We start from the raw sequence: 17,666 nt of genomic DNA on the forward strand, positions 1-17,666 counted from the left end.
CTCATGGAGTAAATCTGGGTGCCACTTAGAATATAGCCTATCTAGCATCTGAGTTTGTTTCTGAGAGCAAAGGTGATGATCAAAACGTAAAATACTCAGCCCAACAATTCTCTGCTTTTATTTTACTTAATAGGTAGATTCTTGTTAGCCTGCACATTTTATTTCCAGTATCATAAAAAACCTTCGTGTATGATTCTTTTATTTGACACACACACATAAATGGATCAAAAAATATGTTCACTTAGAAAAACTGACTCCAACCAAAAACTCAAAACAGCTATCTGTGAGATTAGATTTCCTATAAGGTAGCATTGTCCACTTACATGCCCATGTTTCTAACCCAATCTAAGAGGCTGGAAAAAGAAACCTGGAATAGTCCCAAGTGAATTTGGGAAGGAAGGCAGAGATGTGATGAAACCTAAGATTTCTCAGAAATGGTTTTAAGTGGGGAGCCTCTAATCCTACCTGGATAGTGCTTTTCTGTGGGTTTCTCAGCATGAGTCCAAACCTCACAAAGCACCTTCAAAGACTGGGTTACCTAGTGTCACAAGTATGGCAGTACGTCCAATAGGCTGGATATAGGGGCCATGTAAATAACAGTAACATCAAATCAAGGACCAGATGCTAAGATGTCCCCTTGTGTCCCACAGCCGGAAGAATAAATAGTTGAACTCTAAGTAGTTTTCCGCTTCTTGGCAGATGGCCGTTCAAATACATCTCGTACCCCAGCTGCCTTTTGTTTAAAGAACTTTGTGTTCTGGGCACTCTCTTGGCCCCATGCTGAGTCAAAAGAGGTGGTGTCCTGATCCACAAGGTGGGTGTATTTGGTGCGACCAGAGCGCCCGAAGTTCTTGACCTGAAAGAAGGATAGATGATGACTTATACCACCAAATATCATGTCCCAGCCCTCAATACATTACTTCTCTCTTGCTTGTTCTTAAGGTACCCCATTACCTGCATGACTTTGGGAAGAATGGTTTTGTTGAAATGATCCTCCAGAGTAGGTGCACTGAAATCTCTCTTGTATACTTCTTCATCCTCATCCTGTAGAAAAGAATCTTATTAATCTTGTGGTTATTTCCCATATATTCAAATCACAAATTTATTAAGCCACAAGGGATACAAAGAAGGTACTGAACCTATTCTTCAAGAGCTTACATCTAGTTGAGGAGATGATACTTCTTTTTCCCTTTGTGTTGTCTTTTTCTTTCCTAAATGTAAACATTTCCTGAAGGTTGGCTATATTCTCTGAACTCAGTATGTTCATTCAGTCATAACTCCGACTCTGTAGAAGCCTCTACAGGCTCCTAATGTCTGCTCCTGAATTTTCTGCTGCCCATTGTATATCTTACCTTGGATATTTGGATGGGACTTCAGACTCACATCTCAAGTGAAAATCATTTCCCTAACCTTTCCAAACCAATCTCTTTCTAGCTTCTTCCATTAGTAGGAACAACATTTTCTTAATTACCCAAATTAAAAATTTGAGTAATCTTTGTGCACAATGAGTTGCCAATTTTTTTTTTTAATTTGAATCCAAGTTAGTTAACATATAATGTAATAATGATTTCAGGAGTAGATTTTAGTGATTCATTACTTACATATAACATCCAGCACTCATCCCAGCAAATGCCCTCCTTAATGCCCATCACCCATTTTTTAGAGAGAGTGAGCAAGAGAGTGGGGGGAGGCAGGGACAGAGAGAGGGAGAGAGAATCTCAAGTGGGCTCCATGCTCAGCACGGAACCCAATGTGGGACTCCCATCTCATGACCCTGAAATCAGTCAGACACTCACCTGACTGAGCCACCCAGGTGCCCCACCACTTCCTATAAGTTCCCATTATCTGGGGTGTAGTGTTTTCTTGGAATCAATCTTACACACTGCAACTAGATTTTTTCCTAAAACACTCTCATACATTTGCCACAGTCACAAACTTTCAGTGGTTCTCTGTTTTGTTAAATATGCACAACTCTATAATAGTCAAGGCCAAATACTATATAGCTTTAATCTACCTCTCCTTCCAACTTCCCTTTATAGATGATACTTTTTGCCTCCCCTCCTAGTCCATTCACCTGGAATGTCTTCCTACTATACAAGTCAGAAAGTTTACACATCTTAAATGTCCCCTCCTTTACTCTTTTCCATCTACAAAATAAAACCTCTCCCTCTTCAGAAGTCCCACAGTATTTTCGCTTGTCCTTTTGTTATAGTACAATATATATTTGCCTTAGCCCCATTTTTAGGTTGTAAGCCATCTGAGGGGCACGAATTACATATCCTCTAGCAGTGTTAAACAGTAGTGCTCTTAAGGTGCCTGGCTGGCTCAGTTCTTATCTCAGGGTTGTGAGTTCAAGCCCTATGTTGGGCATGGAGTCTACCTCAAAACAAAACAAAAAAAACCAGTAGTGCCCTTTACATAGTAAATGCTCAAAAGGTTATTTAATGAACTATAAAATAACTATAGAGAATAGTTTCACATCAACCTGTTAGTTAAAACCATAATGTTATGATACAAATTACAAACGTGCTGAAGGAATTAAAACAGCACCATCTTGGTTAAGGACAACTTTATGTAAGAGTGGAGTCCTTTAGGGGCGCCTGGGTGGCGCAGTCGGTTAAGCGTCCGACTTCAGCCAGGTCACGATCTCGCGGTCTGTGAGTTCGAGCCCCGCGTCAGGCTCTGGGCTGATGGCTCAGAGCCTGGAGCCTGCTTCCAATTCTGTGTCTCTCTCTCTGCCCCTCCCCCGTTCATGCTCTGTCTCTCTCTGTCCCAAAAATAAATAAACGTTGAAAAAAAAATTCTTTAAAAAAAAAAGAGTGGAGTCCTTTAACCATACACACTTTTGGAGTATTCTTTTCTCTTCAGCTATACAAAGGCTTTAAAGATAAGACAGACAGTTTTTGTGAGATCTACTTTTCTCCTTGTTAGGGTGGAGAGTCTCTCAATCTCAGAAGATATTTTAACTTCACTCTCCTCACTCTCCTTATCCAGATAAGAAGAGTTTATTGAATATGTGAACCAAAAGACTTTCATGTAACCCTTTCCTTACGTGTCTTAGTCAGCAATGCTTCATAATTTTGTTTAGCAAGTATTAACATATTATATGAATAGCATCATCGTAAAAATGGTTAGCATTCATACTATGTAAAATTCTGCATATTAAGAGCTCCACAGTAGTGTCCTACATACAATATATTGTAATGGCTCCAAATTATATTGTGTCAGCCAGAGCACTCTGTTCCTGGGGCCTGCCAGCACTCTGTTCAGGGGGCCCCCGCTCCCGTGCCAGAGCTGAGATGAGGCTCCACTTCACACCAAGTACCAGGAGAACAGGCTCTTCCAAAACAGCCTTAGAGAAATTCATAATTTCCATAGACTCCAATCTAGAAATTTACATGGGCGGGCACCCTGGAAGGCTCAGTTGGTTAAGTGTCTGACTCTTGATTTCAGCTCAGGTCATGATTTCACGGTCATGAGTTCAGGCCCTGCATTGGGCTCTGCACTGACTGTGGAGCATGCTTGGGATTCTCTCTGCCCCTCCCATGCTTGCTTGTCCTCTCTCTCCCAAAAAATAAATAAAAAAATAAAACTTAAAAAAAACCCACAAAAACAACTACATGGGCTGGAAAACTATACAATAAGCAAACATTTCCTGCTGAATAGACTGAAACTGATTTTGGAGGGGAATAAGGAACCCTCCACTGAAGTTTGAAAATTTTATTGGTTGTCTACAGTGAAAGGCAGGGATTTAGCTATAATGGAGGATATTTAGGGTTTGATATATAGCATTTGAAAAAACTACTTTAAAAAAAATTTTTTTTTTAATGTTTATTTTTGAGAGAGAGAGAGAGAGAGAGAGAGAGGCAGGGGGGAGGAGCAGAGAGAGAGAGAAAGGCAGATACAGAATTCGAAGCAGGCTCCAGGCTCTGAGCTGTCAGCACAGAGCCTGATGCAGGGCTCGAACGCACGAACTGTGAGATCATGACCTGAGCCTAAGTTAGATGCTTAACCAACTGAACCACCCAGGCACCCCTGAAAAAGCTTTTTGATACAAACTCCTTTAGCGTCAGGAAATAATTTAACAAACCACATGGTATTATGTTAATAAATGCAATCAGTTCTCCCATTCTCTTTTTCTGACATGTCTCCATTAAGGAATTATCACTGGTATAATCTAAATAATTTGGAAGAAGTCTTCATCACTTTATAGGATTAAGAGACTCTATTATTGGCCTTGGTCTTTATATGAAGAACAAAATCTTGTTGATATACATAATGGTTGGTTAACCATTTTTTGGTTAGTTAGGTTTAAGTCATTTCCTGTCAGCTCAGAATGAAGTGAATTAAATTTTTGCATCCAAATATGAGTTAATGTAAAGTTATTTGCAGGGCCTGATTTTTGCATAAGCAAAATTTCTCACTTGGCTATGAACAGTGATATATAATTGGTTGTGGGAATCTAAACAGTCTAGGATGTATCTATTTAGATCACTATCTCGGTATTTCAGTTCCTCAATTCTTCTATTACATCATTTCCTCCTGAGAGCGGGAGCCAAAAGAGAATAGTTGCTGCTACTTCTAAAATCCTGCTGCCAAATCGTTTTTTCTATCGGGTTTATGTTCTTCAGACGCAAAAAGTAACTGAGAAAATTGACCATTGGCAAGTGAAAGTAACATCCCAAGACAGTTTATTCTTGGAGGGAAAAAAGAACTCACAGGTTTGGAGTTATTTCTACAGACCAACCTTCCCATTCCCTTTTCATTTCTTACCATGAAGAAGGCACCCCGGTGATAATACTTCTGTAAGAACTTATATTTGCCCTTCACAGCTTTGTTGGTAATAACTTTGCCATTTGCCCGAAGCTCAGCTCGCCTCTCTTCCTCAGTCAGGTTTCGCATTCGTTCAATTTCTGCTTTCTCCTTCTCAAGACTGTGAAGAAAACAAAACTGTCAGTACCATTCCAGTTTCAGAAAGACTCAATTATCTGAACATAACGCAGTCTCATCTCCTTTCAAGCACTATTTACTTTCTTCAATTCTAGTCATTGCCTGTTAGGAATTCAGATCAGGAGACCAAGATATAAAAAGTTGATGTAGTCTTCATTATTGCAAACTTCCAAAAGTTGATTCTAACCTTTAAAGGTTCAGGCATACTATTACTGCTTGATTTTGCAAAGTTATTAATTTCCCCTCCCTAAAAAGCCTACTTGTCTTAAAAAAAATCCAAATTTAACTTGTGTTAAGATTTTACTGGTATTTCTTTAGTAGTCCTATATATACTTACATGTCACAAACCAAGGGTTAACCATCATTAAGTAGATTGCTATGAAATAAACCTTTTTGGGAGAAGGGGTCAAAGATCCCCTCCCTCCAGAAAAATACAAATGTACACATAATGTTGTATACAATTTTAAAGGGTACATGGATCCCTTGAAATCCAGGATAAAAATCTTAGGAACTGCAGGCTGAGGACAGAGTTTTCTAGTGATGGTTTCCCTCTGCAATCTGGGATTACTCTCATTCCTAGTAATGTTTAAGAATGGGTGATCCAGCTCAGAAATGATTCTACTCTAACAAGAGGGACTGTGGTAGATTACTTAAATGCCACAAATTCTTCCCCTCACCGTTATGCATGCCCCTTTGCAGAAATGACATGCGTGCCTCAAAGAGGTCAGTTTCCCCCTTTACCCTCTTGGAATACTGCCATGAGACTGTTACATAAGGAAGCCAATCTAGCCCACTGAAGAAGTAAGGCATTCTAGCTGGTAGTCAGGATTAACTAATGGACATGTGAATGAAGCCATTTTGGACTTTCTAGCCCAGTAAGTCCTCAAGCTGGATACAGCTGTGTAAGAGAGACCAGGTGAAACCAGCAGAGGAACTCTTTAGCCAACCTCCAAAACTGTGAGGAATAATCAATTGTTTCAAGTCACCAAATTTTGGGTTGGGTTTTTATAAATGATAAACTTGTGTGTGTCTACTATGAAACTACAGGGAGTATTGGCTGGCACTCTATCATAGAGAAACACCAAGAAAAGTGTTTCTTTTCCCTGATTTTATTGTAATAAGCCACTTTCTAATTATGGGAAACTCACCCAGTTGCAGGAACCCTAAAGTTAGTTAGAATGGAACTCACAGTAGCTGTTGAGTCTTACAGCTACCTTACTAGGAATCTGTCCCATTAGCGGTATCAAACTCTATGCCCATCTTATTACTCACGCTTCTCGATCTTCTCTGTCCCTCTTGATTCTCTTTAGCTCCCGAACTTTCCATGCCTCATATTCTTCCTCATCATTTTCATCATCAGTATTGAGAGCATCTAGGGCAGCCAGGGACCGCTTGTTCTCCTCCAGTTCTTTCTTGGTCTCCTCTTCTACAATCTGGGTAAGGAGAACGATTTAACTGCTGAACTTCCTTGTTTTCCTCAGACAAACCTAAGCATACTCCTCCTTGTGTGCAATCCTCACAGCCACTCCCAGTACCTTGAGTGTGTACTTGCGCCTCTCCTCAGCCATGCGTTTTGCTTCCTGCTCCAGCTCCTTTTGTTTCAATGCTTCAGCCTCACGTTCTTGAACTGTTACTCTGTCCTTCCTGCAGCACAGAGGTCCTGTTAATTGCCCAAAGCCCTTAGCGTGGAGCTCTTTGTCCTCAAACTCAAGTCCCATCCAAATCAGAAAAAGCCCAACAATCACTGGCTCTATTATTTGCAACGAGCCAAAACAGGTAGTCTCCTCAGGTATTTACAGCATCACAATTCCATTCATTTTTGAGAACTGCCTGAATAGTAAGGAACCTGCCGGACTGTAAGTAGTAGGATTTCTCGCCATTAGGAAAGGAACAGGAATTTACTCTTCAAGTTTAATTTTGTGCTCTTTAACTGGAAAGGGAGATGTGAAAATCAACTTGGGCTCTCTGCTACCTCCAAGATATTCCTCAGCAAATATTCTGCACAGGTAGGGAATTGGGTAGAAGACTTTTGCTTGGTGCTTACATTTCAGAAAAGCATGAGGTAGAAAAGAGGCTTCTATCCTTAGACCTGGAAAGTAGTAGCTCAGGCCTGGTTTGTGAGATACTTACTTTCGAATGAAGACAGGCTTAAGGCGAGGCTCCATCTCATCTTCACTGTCTGTGTACTCTTCATACTCAGATTCTGATTCTGACTCCTCCCCAGAACGTCCCTCATCTTCCACCTCCATGACTTCCATCTCTTCATTTTTTCTCTCCTGTGCTCGCTGACGCATCATGCCACGGCGCCGCTCTATTTCCTATCAAGTTATATGTCCAAGTCAGTCAGCCCAATGACCTGTGCTCTAAGGCAGCTTTTTATTTTTCCCTCATCAACCTTAACAAATTCTGATACTAGTAAATACAACATAGCACCATTTTCTTTGTATGTGCGTGTGTGTGAGAGAGAGGGTACAAGTGAGTGAGGGGCAGAGAGAGAAAGAGAGAGAAAGAGAGAGAAAGAGAGGGAAAGAGAGAGAATCCCACGAGAAGCAGAGAGAGAGAGAGAGAGAGAGAGAGAGAGAGAGAGAGAGAGAAGCAGGGTTCACTCAAAGCAGGACTTGAGCTCACCCGGTGTGGGACTTCACAAGCTGTGAGATCATGACCAGAGCCGAAGTCAGATGCTTAAAAGACTGAGACACCCAGGCACCCAGGACTATTTTATTTTCAACTCTATTTCCAACCAATAGGGAACACTGGATCAGAATCCTGCCAAAAGCAGTAAGCTTGTGCCTTTGGGACCTCAACAAAGAATAGGCCCCAACTTTTTCTTGGAACTAGAAAGAATTTTCCATTTTCCTTTTTTATACCTCATCATCAATTTCTTCCTCTTCTTCTTCACTGCTATCTTCTCGTTCCATGCGCCACGCATCTCCTTCTACTTCTGAGTCACTTTCTCCTACCACTTCAGGTTCCACTATTTTCCGATGGCGAGCCAATCTGAAAAACAGCATCTTCAGGCGTAACACCAATATCACAAAAACGAAAGAGCACCAACCACATTCCTTACTCGTAGAGCACCTGGATATGTTTGCTTTTATTGGTACTGAAGTCTTAAATATCATATGGTTTCACTCATGCGGAATTTAAGAAACAACACAAATAAGCAAAGGGAAAAAATAATATACAAAGCAAGAAACAGACTCTTAATTATAGAGAACAATCTGATGGTTACCAAAGGGGAGGAGTTTGGAGGTATGGGGTTAAATAGGTGATGGGGATTAAAGAGTGCATTTGTCATGATGAACACGGAGTGATGTATGGAAGTGCTGAATCACTATATTGTATACCTGAAACTAATGTAACACTGTATGTTAACTAACTGGAATTAAAATAAGAATTAAAAAAAACAAACAAAAAACAACTTAAGTCTTGAGAGGGGGAAACTGAGGTACAAATAAAAGAAACTAATTTTAAGTGTCAGGAGCTAGAGTATACTATGTCAAGTAAAATAAGTCAGTCAGAGAAAGACAAATATCGTATCATTTCATTCATATGTGTAATTTAACTTAAGAAATACAACAGATGGGGCGCCTGGGTGGCGCAGTCGGTTAAGCGTCCGACTTCAGCCAGGTCACGATCTCGCGGTCCGTGAGTTCGAGCCCCGCGTCGGGCTCTGGGCTGATGGCTCAGAGCCTGGAGCCTGTTTCCGATTCTGTGTCTCCCTCTCTCTCTGCCCCTCCCCCGTTCATGCTCTGTCTCTCTCTGTCCCAAAAATAAATAAACGTTGAAAAAAAAATTAAAAAAAAAAAATACAACAGATGAACATAATGGAAGAGAAGGAAAAATAAGAGAGGGAGGCAAACCATAAGAGACTTTTATTTTTTTTTTTTTAATTTTTTTTCAACATTTATTTATTTTTGGGACAGAGAGAGACAGAGCATGAACGGGGGAGGGGCAGAGAGAGAGGGAGACACAGAATCGGAAACAGGCTCCAGGCTCTGAGCCATCAGCCCAGAGCCCGACGCGGGGCTCGAACTCCCGGACCGCGAGATCGTGACCTGGCTGAAGTCGGACGCTTAACCGACTGCGCCACCCAGGCGCCCCGAGACTTTTAAATACAGAGAACAAACTGAGGGTTGCTGGAGGGGTGTTGGGTGGGGGGATGGGCTAAATGGGTGATGAGCATTAAGGAGGGCACTTGTTGGGATGAGCACTGAGTGTGGTATGTAAGTGATAAATCAGTGAATTCTACTCCTGAAACCAATACTACACTATATGTTAACTAACTTGAATTTAAATAAAAACCAACCAACCAACCATAATTAAACCAATACAGATACAGCATTTGCAATTCAAAGTGCTCAAAAAAACCCCCACAAAAAACCAAAACAAAACAACAAAGTGTCAGAGTAAATAGTCAAGTTGGATTAAAACATTAAATGTAAGCTGAGGCATCATGAGGCACTGTAACAAACATGTGCTGGGATTGATTTATAGCTCCAGGTGGTTCGGTTTCAACATTAGATCACACTAGGGTTCTTTTAAGTGACACTGCATCTTTGTGAAACTGGATTTTTGGGGACTCCTGTATTAAAAAGCAAGTACTCCAAGAAGATCAATATGGTACAGGATATGAGAGTGACATTGCCATTCTGATTCCAAAGTTGGAGAAGTTGTCAGTGCCCAAAAGGCACACAAACCCCACTAATAAGTGATTATGGTTATGTAAGAATGAAATAAAAAAAAAACTTGGGGCATGTGTGTGGCTCAGTTAAGCATCCTATTTCAGCTCATGTCATGATCTCACGGTTTGTGCGTTTGAGCCCCATGTCGGGCTCTGTGCTGACAGCTTGGAGCCTGGAGCCTGCTTTGGATTCTCTGTCTCCCACTCTGCCCCTCTCCCGCTCATGCTTATCTCTCTCAACAATAAAAAAATAAAGAAAATTGAAAGAGTAAAAAAAAAAAAAAGAATGAAATAAAAATGTTCCTTCTTTTGTGTGTATTTTGCAAATGGCTTTAAATGTTAAAATGTGAATTTTTAGAAATTATTTGGATCTAACTACTTAATAAACAAAACTGTTTAGGCCTGGGGGCTCTCTGAGAAAATTCCTAAGACAATATGAACTATGAAAGTTTGAGACATCTGGTTTACTTTGTAAGGTAATGTCTCAATTAACTCACAACATACAAAATCCTTCAATGGGAGGCTCCCTTTCCTATATGAGACCATTTATTCATCTGGCCTTTTTTCCTACTTCATCAGTGTCATTTCCCCTCATTAGCCTTTAAAACAAGTGAGTGGATTAATTCAATTTCTCAAATTTTAAGACTCCTCTTAACAAACCAACCAGTGGTTTGTGCTTTCTATTTCCTTAGTGAGTTAATTTGGGCCTCTGGACCAGAGGTAACCTCATGTTTACTGGTTGCCACTTGCTGGTTATATACCTTTGGTCATGTTATTTTCCTAACCCCTTTGTGCCTCAGTTTCCTCATTTGTAAACTAGGATAATAGTACATACCTTACAAGGTTATTGGGTAGATTACATTAGGAAATTTACTTGAACAGTGTCTGGCACATAGTAAGTACTGTTCAAGTACTAGCTCTTATTGTTGTTGTTCTTGTTAAGTAACCTGTAGGGGTTTAGGTCCAGGGAAACATAACCCTAGTCATTACCTCTCTTCCACATCTTCACTAATACGGTTCTGCAAACGCCGCAGTCGAGGGTCGCTGGATGAATCCTCCTCCTGTTCCTCAGGCTCTGCTTCTTGTTCTTTGGCTTTCTTGATGAACTGAAATTCTTCATCCTCCTCATCTGAGGACTCCATAGGGGCATAGTCTGGCCTCTTTCCCGACACATAACGTTTTACCTTCACTTTCTCCATCGAAATCTCACCTGGGTGATAAAGATAATGTATTATGTTTCAGCAGCCTCTTTCCCAATGTCCTTGAACCTCTGCCTTTGTAGGTAGAGCCCTGTATTCCTGGTAAACAAGAGTTGAAGCAGGAGAAGAGAGCCATTATCCAACCATCTATTCATCTAATGGTGTTTTCTTCTTTTTTATTTTTTGTAATATTTGTTTTATTTTTCAGAGAGGGACAGAGCATGAGTGGAGGATGGGGCAGAGAGAGAGGAAGACCCGGAATCCGAAGCAGACTCCAGGCTCCGAGCTGTCAGCCCAGAGCCTGAGGCTTGAACTCATGAGCTGTCAGATCATGACCTGAGCTGAAGTTGGACGCTTAACCGACTGAGCTACCCAGGTGCCCCATTCTTTTTTTTTTTTTTTTTTAATATTTTCTATTTATTTTTGAGAGGGAGAGAGACTATGTGCAAGTGGGGGAGGGGCAGAATGAGAGGGGACAGAGGATTCAAAGTGGGCTCTGTGCTGATATCAGAGAGCCTGATGTGGGGCTCAAACTCAGGAACTGTGAGATCATGACCTGAGCCAAAATCAGACTGAGCCACCCAGGTGCCCTGTAACATATTATTTAAAGTTTATGTATTTTAAGTTACATAATCTTAACAACAGATATTATGCTTAATGATAAATTAGAAGCATTCCTTTAAAAAACAGTGGGCATCCTTACATTGTCCCTATCACACCTTCTAGTCAACATTTTATTATGGTTCTAATTAGGGCAATAAGAAAAAGAGACAAAAGGTAAGGATTGAAAAGGAAAAAAACTCACAATTTGCAGACTATAATAAATTATGCAGAAAATAAAAGATTAACAAACAGGCAAGCTAAAAATGAATTCAGGGAGAATGCTTAATAAATGTTGGATAAAAATAAGGGTACCTGTACATTAGCTACATAAATTAGAAAATAAAGTTTAAACATATTATTTACAGGGGCGCCTGTGTGGCTTAGTCATTTAAGCGTCTGACTCTTAATTTTGGCTCAGGTCATATCTCAGTTTGTGAAATTGAGCCTCAAGTCAGGCTCTGTGTTGACAGCATGGAGTCTGCTTGGGATTCTCTCTCTCCTTCTGCCTCTCTCCCACTTGTGTGCACACTCACGTGCTCGCTCTCTCTCAAAGTAAATAAATAAACTTAAAATAAATACTATTTACAATAGTAACTAATCTATAAGATACCAAGGAATAAATTCAACAAATGATCTACAAAGTTTTTTAGAGGAAATATATATCATTACATTGGAAGATCCAAAAGATCTAAATAAGTGAGAAATATATCCTATTCAAGGAAGAGAGAAGATGACAACTGTGCCCAAGTTAATCAATAAATGCATGACCTGTAATTTTAATTTTTTTTATCTTTATTTTTGAGAGAGAGAGAGAGACAGACAGAGTGTGAGCAGGGGAGGAGCAGAGAGAGAGGGAGACACAGAATCCGAATCAGGCTCCAGGCCCTGAGCTGTCAGCACAGAGCCCGACATGGGGCTCGAACTCACGAACCATGAGATCATGACCTGAGCCCAAGTCAGACGCTCAACTGACTAAGCCACCCAGGTGCCCCTGCGTGACCTGTAATTTTAAGGCAATTCCATTCACAGTTGTCCTCAGGTTGATTCTAAAATTGCATGGAAAAATAGGAGGTCAAAAAGAACCAAGGGAATCCTGAAGAACAAGGTGAGGCCAAACACCTTAACATACCTCACCAAAGAAGATACACAGATGGCAAATAAGCATATTTGCTTCAAATCATATGTCATCAGGGGAATGCAAAATAAAACAATGAGATACCACTGCACATGTATTAGAATAACCAAACTACAGAGCTCTGATAACACCAAAGGCTGGTGAGGATGTAGAACAAGAATGCTCATTCATTCTTGGTGGGAATGCAAAATGGCACAGCCACTTTGGTGGTTTCTTATAAAACTAAGCATACTCTTACCATATGCTGCAGCAACTGCACTCCTTGGTATTTACCTAAAGGTGTTGAAAACTAATGTTCACACAAAAACTTGCACACTGATATTTAAGCTTTTTCATAATTGTCAAAACTTGGAAGGAACCAAGATGTCCCTCTCTAGGTGAATGAATAAACTATGGTATGTCTACACAATGGAATATTATTCAGTGCTAAAAGGAAATGAGCTATCAAGCCATAAGACATGGGAAAACTTACACACATATTACTATATGAAAGAAGCCCATCTGAAAAAGCTACATACTCTATGATTCCAAATACATGACATCCTGGAAAAGGCAAAAGTATGGCGACAGTAAAAAGATCAGTGGTTGCCAAGGGTTGGGCTGGGGGAGGGATGAATAGGCAGGGCACAGAGAATGCTTAGGGCAGTGAAAATACTGTGTACAATACCATAATAACGGATGTAGGTCACTAAATGTTTGTCTAAACCCATAGAAGATACAATGCCAAGAGTAAACCTTAATGTAAACTATGGGTTTTGGTGATTATGCTGTGTCAATGTAGATTCAGCAATTGCAAAAATATATCACTTTGGTAGGGGATGTTGATAATGGAGAAGGCTGTGCCTGTGTGGGGGCAGAGGGTATATGGGAAACGTGAACCTAAAACTGATCTAAAAAATAAAGTTTTAATGAAAAAAATGGTGAAGTGGGGAGGTTTTTGTATCAGATTGCAAGGCTTATTTAAACTTACAGTAATTAAAAAAAAAACAACTTACAGTAATTGAAACAATATGTCATTGACTCAGAGGATACATAGAGACCAATGGAGCAGATTAGAAAGCAGACAAACCTACATACAAGAGCTTGGTATATTACAGAAGCGACATTAAAATGCAGTGGAGAATGGATGGGCTAGTCAAACAATGGAGCAGTAGGGACAACTGGTTAACCATAAGGTAAACAGTAAAATTATATCTCTGACACCACACACACAAAATTCCAGATGGATTAAGACCCAAGTGTGAAAAACCTATCTTAAACATTTACATCCCTATTGAATAAGCTCTTTAAATTACAGTCTGTCTTGCACAATTGTGTATTCAATCCTATTTAGTATATACAAACACTTAGATGATAGAAAATATTTTTAGGGGCGTCTGGGTGTCCGACTTTTGATTTCAGCTCAGGCCATGATCTCATGTTCGGTTTGTGGGATCAAGCCCCATGTCAGGCTCTGCAATGACATCACGGGATTCTCTCTCTCCCCCTCCTCTGCTTGCACTGTCTCTCTCTCTCTCAAAATAAATAATAAAAACATTAAAATATATATATATAATTTGAATATCTATAATCTCAGTACAGGGAAGGATTTCTTACACAATATACAAACATCACAAGCTATAAAAGATAAAGTTGGTAAATATGATAACACTAAAATTAAAAATGCCTATGAAACAGAAAAGTCCAAAATTAAAGTGAAAAGACAAGCCAAAAAACCAAAACAAAATGGGAAACAGATATGACAGACTTGGGATATAGAAAAACAAACCAAGTAGAAAATAGGTAAATGACAGAAACAAGTAATTCAGAGAAGAGAAAACCTAGAGAACTGATAAATATATGAAGATGCCTTGCCTTGTGAGTAATTAGGGAAATGCAAATTAAAATAATGAGATATCATTTCATACCCATTGGAATGGGCAAAATTAAAAAAAACCTGATACGATCAAGTGTATTGATGAATATATGGGGAAATACAAACTCTTAATGCTCTTACAACCCACGTGGAGAGCAACTGGAAATGGCCAGTTACGGGGCACCTAGGTGGCTCAGTTGGTTGTGTCCAACTCTTGACGTCGACTCACGTTGTGATCTCACGGTTTCTGAGTTCGAGCCCCACGTTTCGCTCTGCACGGACAGTGCGGAGCTTGTTTGAGATTTTCTTTCTCCCCATCTCTTTGCCCTTCCCCCTCTCTCAAAATAAATTAATCAACTTAGGAAGAAAATAGCTAGTTATACTGATGATGAACTTCTAGGAGTCTACCCTAGAGAAATTCTTACACAGTGCACTAAAGAGACACGTTTAAGAATGACAACTACAGGGGGTGCCTAGCTGGCTCAGTCAGTGGAGCATGAGACTTCATCTTGGAGTCGTGAGTTTGAGGGCAACGTTGGGTGAGAGATTATTTAAAAAATTAAAATTAAAAAAAAAAAAGTATGACAACTACAGCGCTGTTTGTAACAGGAGAAAAAACAACTAACTGCCCCTCAGTAGGGAATAAACTGGCCTAATTACACAATGGAATTCTTAAGTAGTTAAAATGAATTAGATCTGTATTTATCAAAGCATACTTGTCAAAAGCCACGTTGAATTAAAAAATAAAGACAAGCTGCACAAGGGTAGGTACAGTTTATTTAAAATACAAAAAAGAGGGGTGCCTGGATGGCTCAGTCACTTGAGCTCCTGACTTCGGCTCAGGTCATGATCTCACGGTCCGTGGGTTAAGGCCACGTCGGACTCTGTACTGACAGCTCAGAGCCTGGAGCCTGCTTCTGATTCTGTGTCTCCCACTCTCTGCTCCTCCCCTCCTTGCACTAAGTCTCTCTCTCTCAAAAAAATAAACATTAAAAAAATTAAAAAAAAAGAAAGAGCTGATACTATTTTCCAAAATCCTCCTTGAAAAAATACTCTTTAGTTTAACTCCCCAAACAGATAATAGTGTTCCTTCTTCTATCTGCCCTGGAATCCTATTCATCCTTTAAGGATCAACTTATATGCTACCTTCTTCAAGAAGCTTTCCTTGATTACACCAATTTGAAGAGATTATTCCTTCTCTGCCCTTCCACATCGTTTGGTTTATATCACCTATGTGACAGGAATCACAGTTGTGAAAAACTGCACACTGTTTAGAATGTGCCTCTTTTTACATGTCTCGCATCTACAATATGAATTTCTTAATACTGCCTTACACAAGTTTGTATTCAATTTAATACAGTCACTGCGTAGGTTGAAAGGAATAAAAAGTGTAATAAGACCTGGTTCCTGTCTCAAGGACGTTATGAGCTTGGGATGCAGTAGAGGGAGACAGACACATAAAATAATGTTAATTATAAAAGCAGCATAAACAGACGGCTATATTTAACAAAAAAGGGGCTGTATCCCGCACGACGCTCTGCAAAAGCAGGCATTCACTATGTATATTAGTATAATTTATACGTGGAGTCCAAGGAAAGAAGGGAGGGATGCTTGCTGTGAGGGCAGAAGACAGGCAATAAGAACAAGATGAGATGAAAGTAGGTTTTTTTTTTTCCTTTAAGCAAAGCGATTAGGGGCGAGTTTGATGAGAAAAGTCGAAGAAACACGGGGCAGGGTAATATTAAGGGTTGGTGGGGTTGGGGTGGTCTGTCTAGGTAGGTTTGAAGTATGCTGAGGAAAGAGGTAAGATCCGACTGGAAAACGGCTCAGCACAGTACCTTTCTCATTGCGAACTGGGACGGCCCCAGCCGTAGACTGAATGGGCGGTTGTTTCATGAGGGCGCTTGGGACCGACATGTTGATGGCAGCGGCGGTGACTCCCGAGACTTCAGTGATTCCAAACAGTGAACGGCGACAACGTCAACGAACAGAAAAGCCCACTTCTCCTAGAGGCGCTGGACACGGCTGTGCGACAGATAAAAACGCAACTTACGGCGGAGTTAGAAAAACCGGAAATACGCGACTAGAGGATTGTGGGATTGTGGGCGTCTCCCACTAGAAGGCCGAGTCTGTTATTGCGCATGTTCACAGGCTTCTCTAGCTTCCTCAGTCTCGCAGTGTTTGGACGGAACTTCTGGCGGGAAATTGCTTCCCGTTGGGATTTGCTGTTAAGCTCCTGTGGCGAGGAAGGTCCGAATTAAGGGGTCCCTCTTAAGTTGGTTTGAAGCTGAGGAAAATGGGATAGTGATCAATAAGAAGTTGAGCAGATGGTGAAGGGCAGTTTGTCCATATTGTTGACAATTCAGAATTGGAGTTTAAGGAGCATAGAAGCCCTGCTAATAGCACCTGATTAGCTCAGTCGATGAAGCCGAGTGAGTTGTGGTGGGATATTTTTTGGTCGCGCGAGGGCAGGTGGTGGTGATTTAGGCCATTGCCATTAAAAAAAAATCCCCCAAGGGGCCTGGAGCGATGTCTGAGGTCAGAACAGTGTACTTTCAGGCTTAACAGTTTTTTCAATTTCTCAAGACCGCCCATTAAAACATTCCTGGCTAGACAGTGTATTTAAGTCCATAAGTATTTATAAAGTACTTGATGTGTTTACCGTGCTTAGCTCCCTAAGGAGTATGGAGCATTGTCTAAAGGTTTAAGTTTTGTTAGGGAATTCTTACAGTGCATACAGAATCGTAACAAATAGTAATTTACTAGCTGGGTTTGTAAAAAATATTGGGTGATTGTAAGTCAGAATACATTTCACCATAGAAAGGATTTTATAAATGCTGTGGTAGGGAGAGATGGCACAGCATGTACAGTCTTGAAATTCAGAGATATTTTGGTACATATCAAACACTATGAAAAGTATGAATAATTTTTATTACTAAGGAAACTATGAAAGTATAAACTATGAAAAGTTTATTAGTAAGTTTTGAGTCAAGCAGTGGTGAAAGTTTGGCAGGAACTACATCATGGAAGGCCCTAAAGTTAATGTTAATAGGATTAGTTCTCAAATTATTTCACCTGTGTTATTGGGTCTAGGCTGGGAGAGTAAATAAAATTGGGCAAATCTGGAGCCAGGAACAATGGAGGGCCCAGGTAACCAACCAGGGAAGTAATTTTGGGCTAGATAAGGATCTTAAAAATAGAGTACATAGAAATTTATATTTTGAATTTAACAGCTCCAAA

The 17,666-nt window shown here is 40.3% G+C and overlaps 1 protein-coding gene across 1 annotated transcript; it reads right to left on the minus strand.

Moving 5' to 3' along the window:
• Nucleotides 1-98: 98 nt before the first annotated feature.
• On the minus strand, nt 99-16,512 carry MFAP1 (microfibril associated protein 1). Its single transcript, XM_025918664.2, has 9 exons — nt 16,265-16,512; nt 10,625-10,844; nt 7,818-7,947; nt 7,081-7,268; nt 6,486-6,594; nt 6,223-6,383; nt 4,774-4,933; nt 955-1,044; nt 99-856 (listed from the first exon to the last, which is right to left on the minus strand). The coding sequence occupies exons 1-9, from the start codon at nt 16,341-16,343 to the stop codon at nt 674-676; spliced, it is 1,320 nt and encodes a 439-aa protein (XP_025774449.1). The 5' UTR covers nt 16,344-16,512; the 3' UTR covers nt 99-673.
• Nucleotides 16,513-17,666: the final 1,154 nt, after the last annotated feature.

Source organism: Puma concolor, chromosome B3 (genome assembly GCF_028749965.1).
Source record: "Puma concolor isolate L17-30 chromosome B3, mPumCon1.1.hap2, whole genome shotgun sequence".
Classification (NCBI taxonomy): Eukaryota; Metazoa; Chordata; class Mammalia; order Carnivora; family Felidae; genus Puma; species Puma concolor.

Bases quoted from the DNA above. Each gene is read 5' to 3' on its own strand.
- MFAP1 (XM_025918664.2), bottom strand. From the start codon at position 16,343: ATGTCGGTCCCAAGCGCCCTCATGAAACAACCGCCCATTCAGTCTACG. The intron at 7,269-7,817 runs GTATAAAAAAGG...ATAACTTGATAG, and splicing joins AGGAAGAAATTGATGATGAG to GAAATAGAGCGGCGCCGTGG. The intron at 4,934-6,222 runs GTGAGTAATAAG...TTTTCTTCACAG, and splicing joins GACAGAGAAGATCGAGAAGC to TCTTGAGAAGGAGAAAGCAG.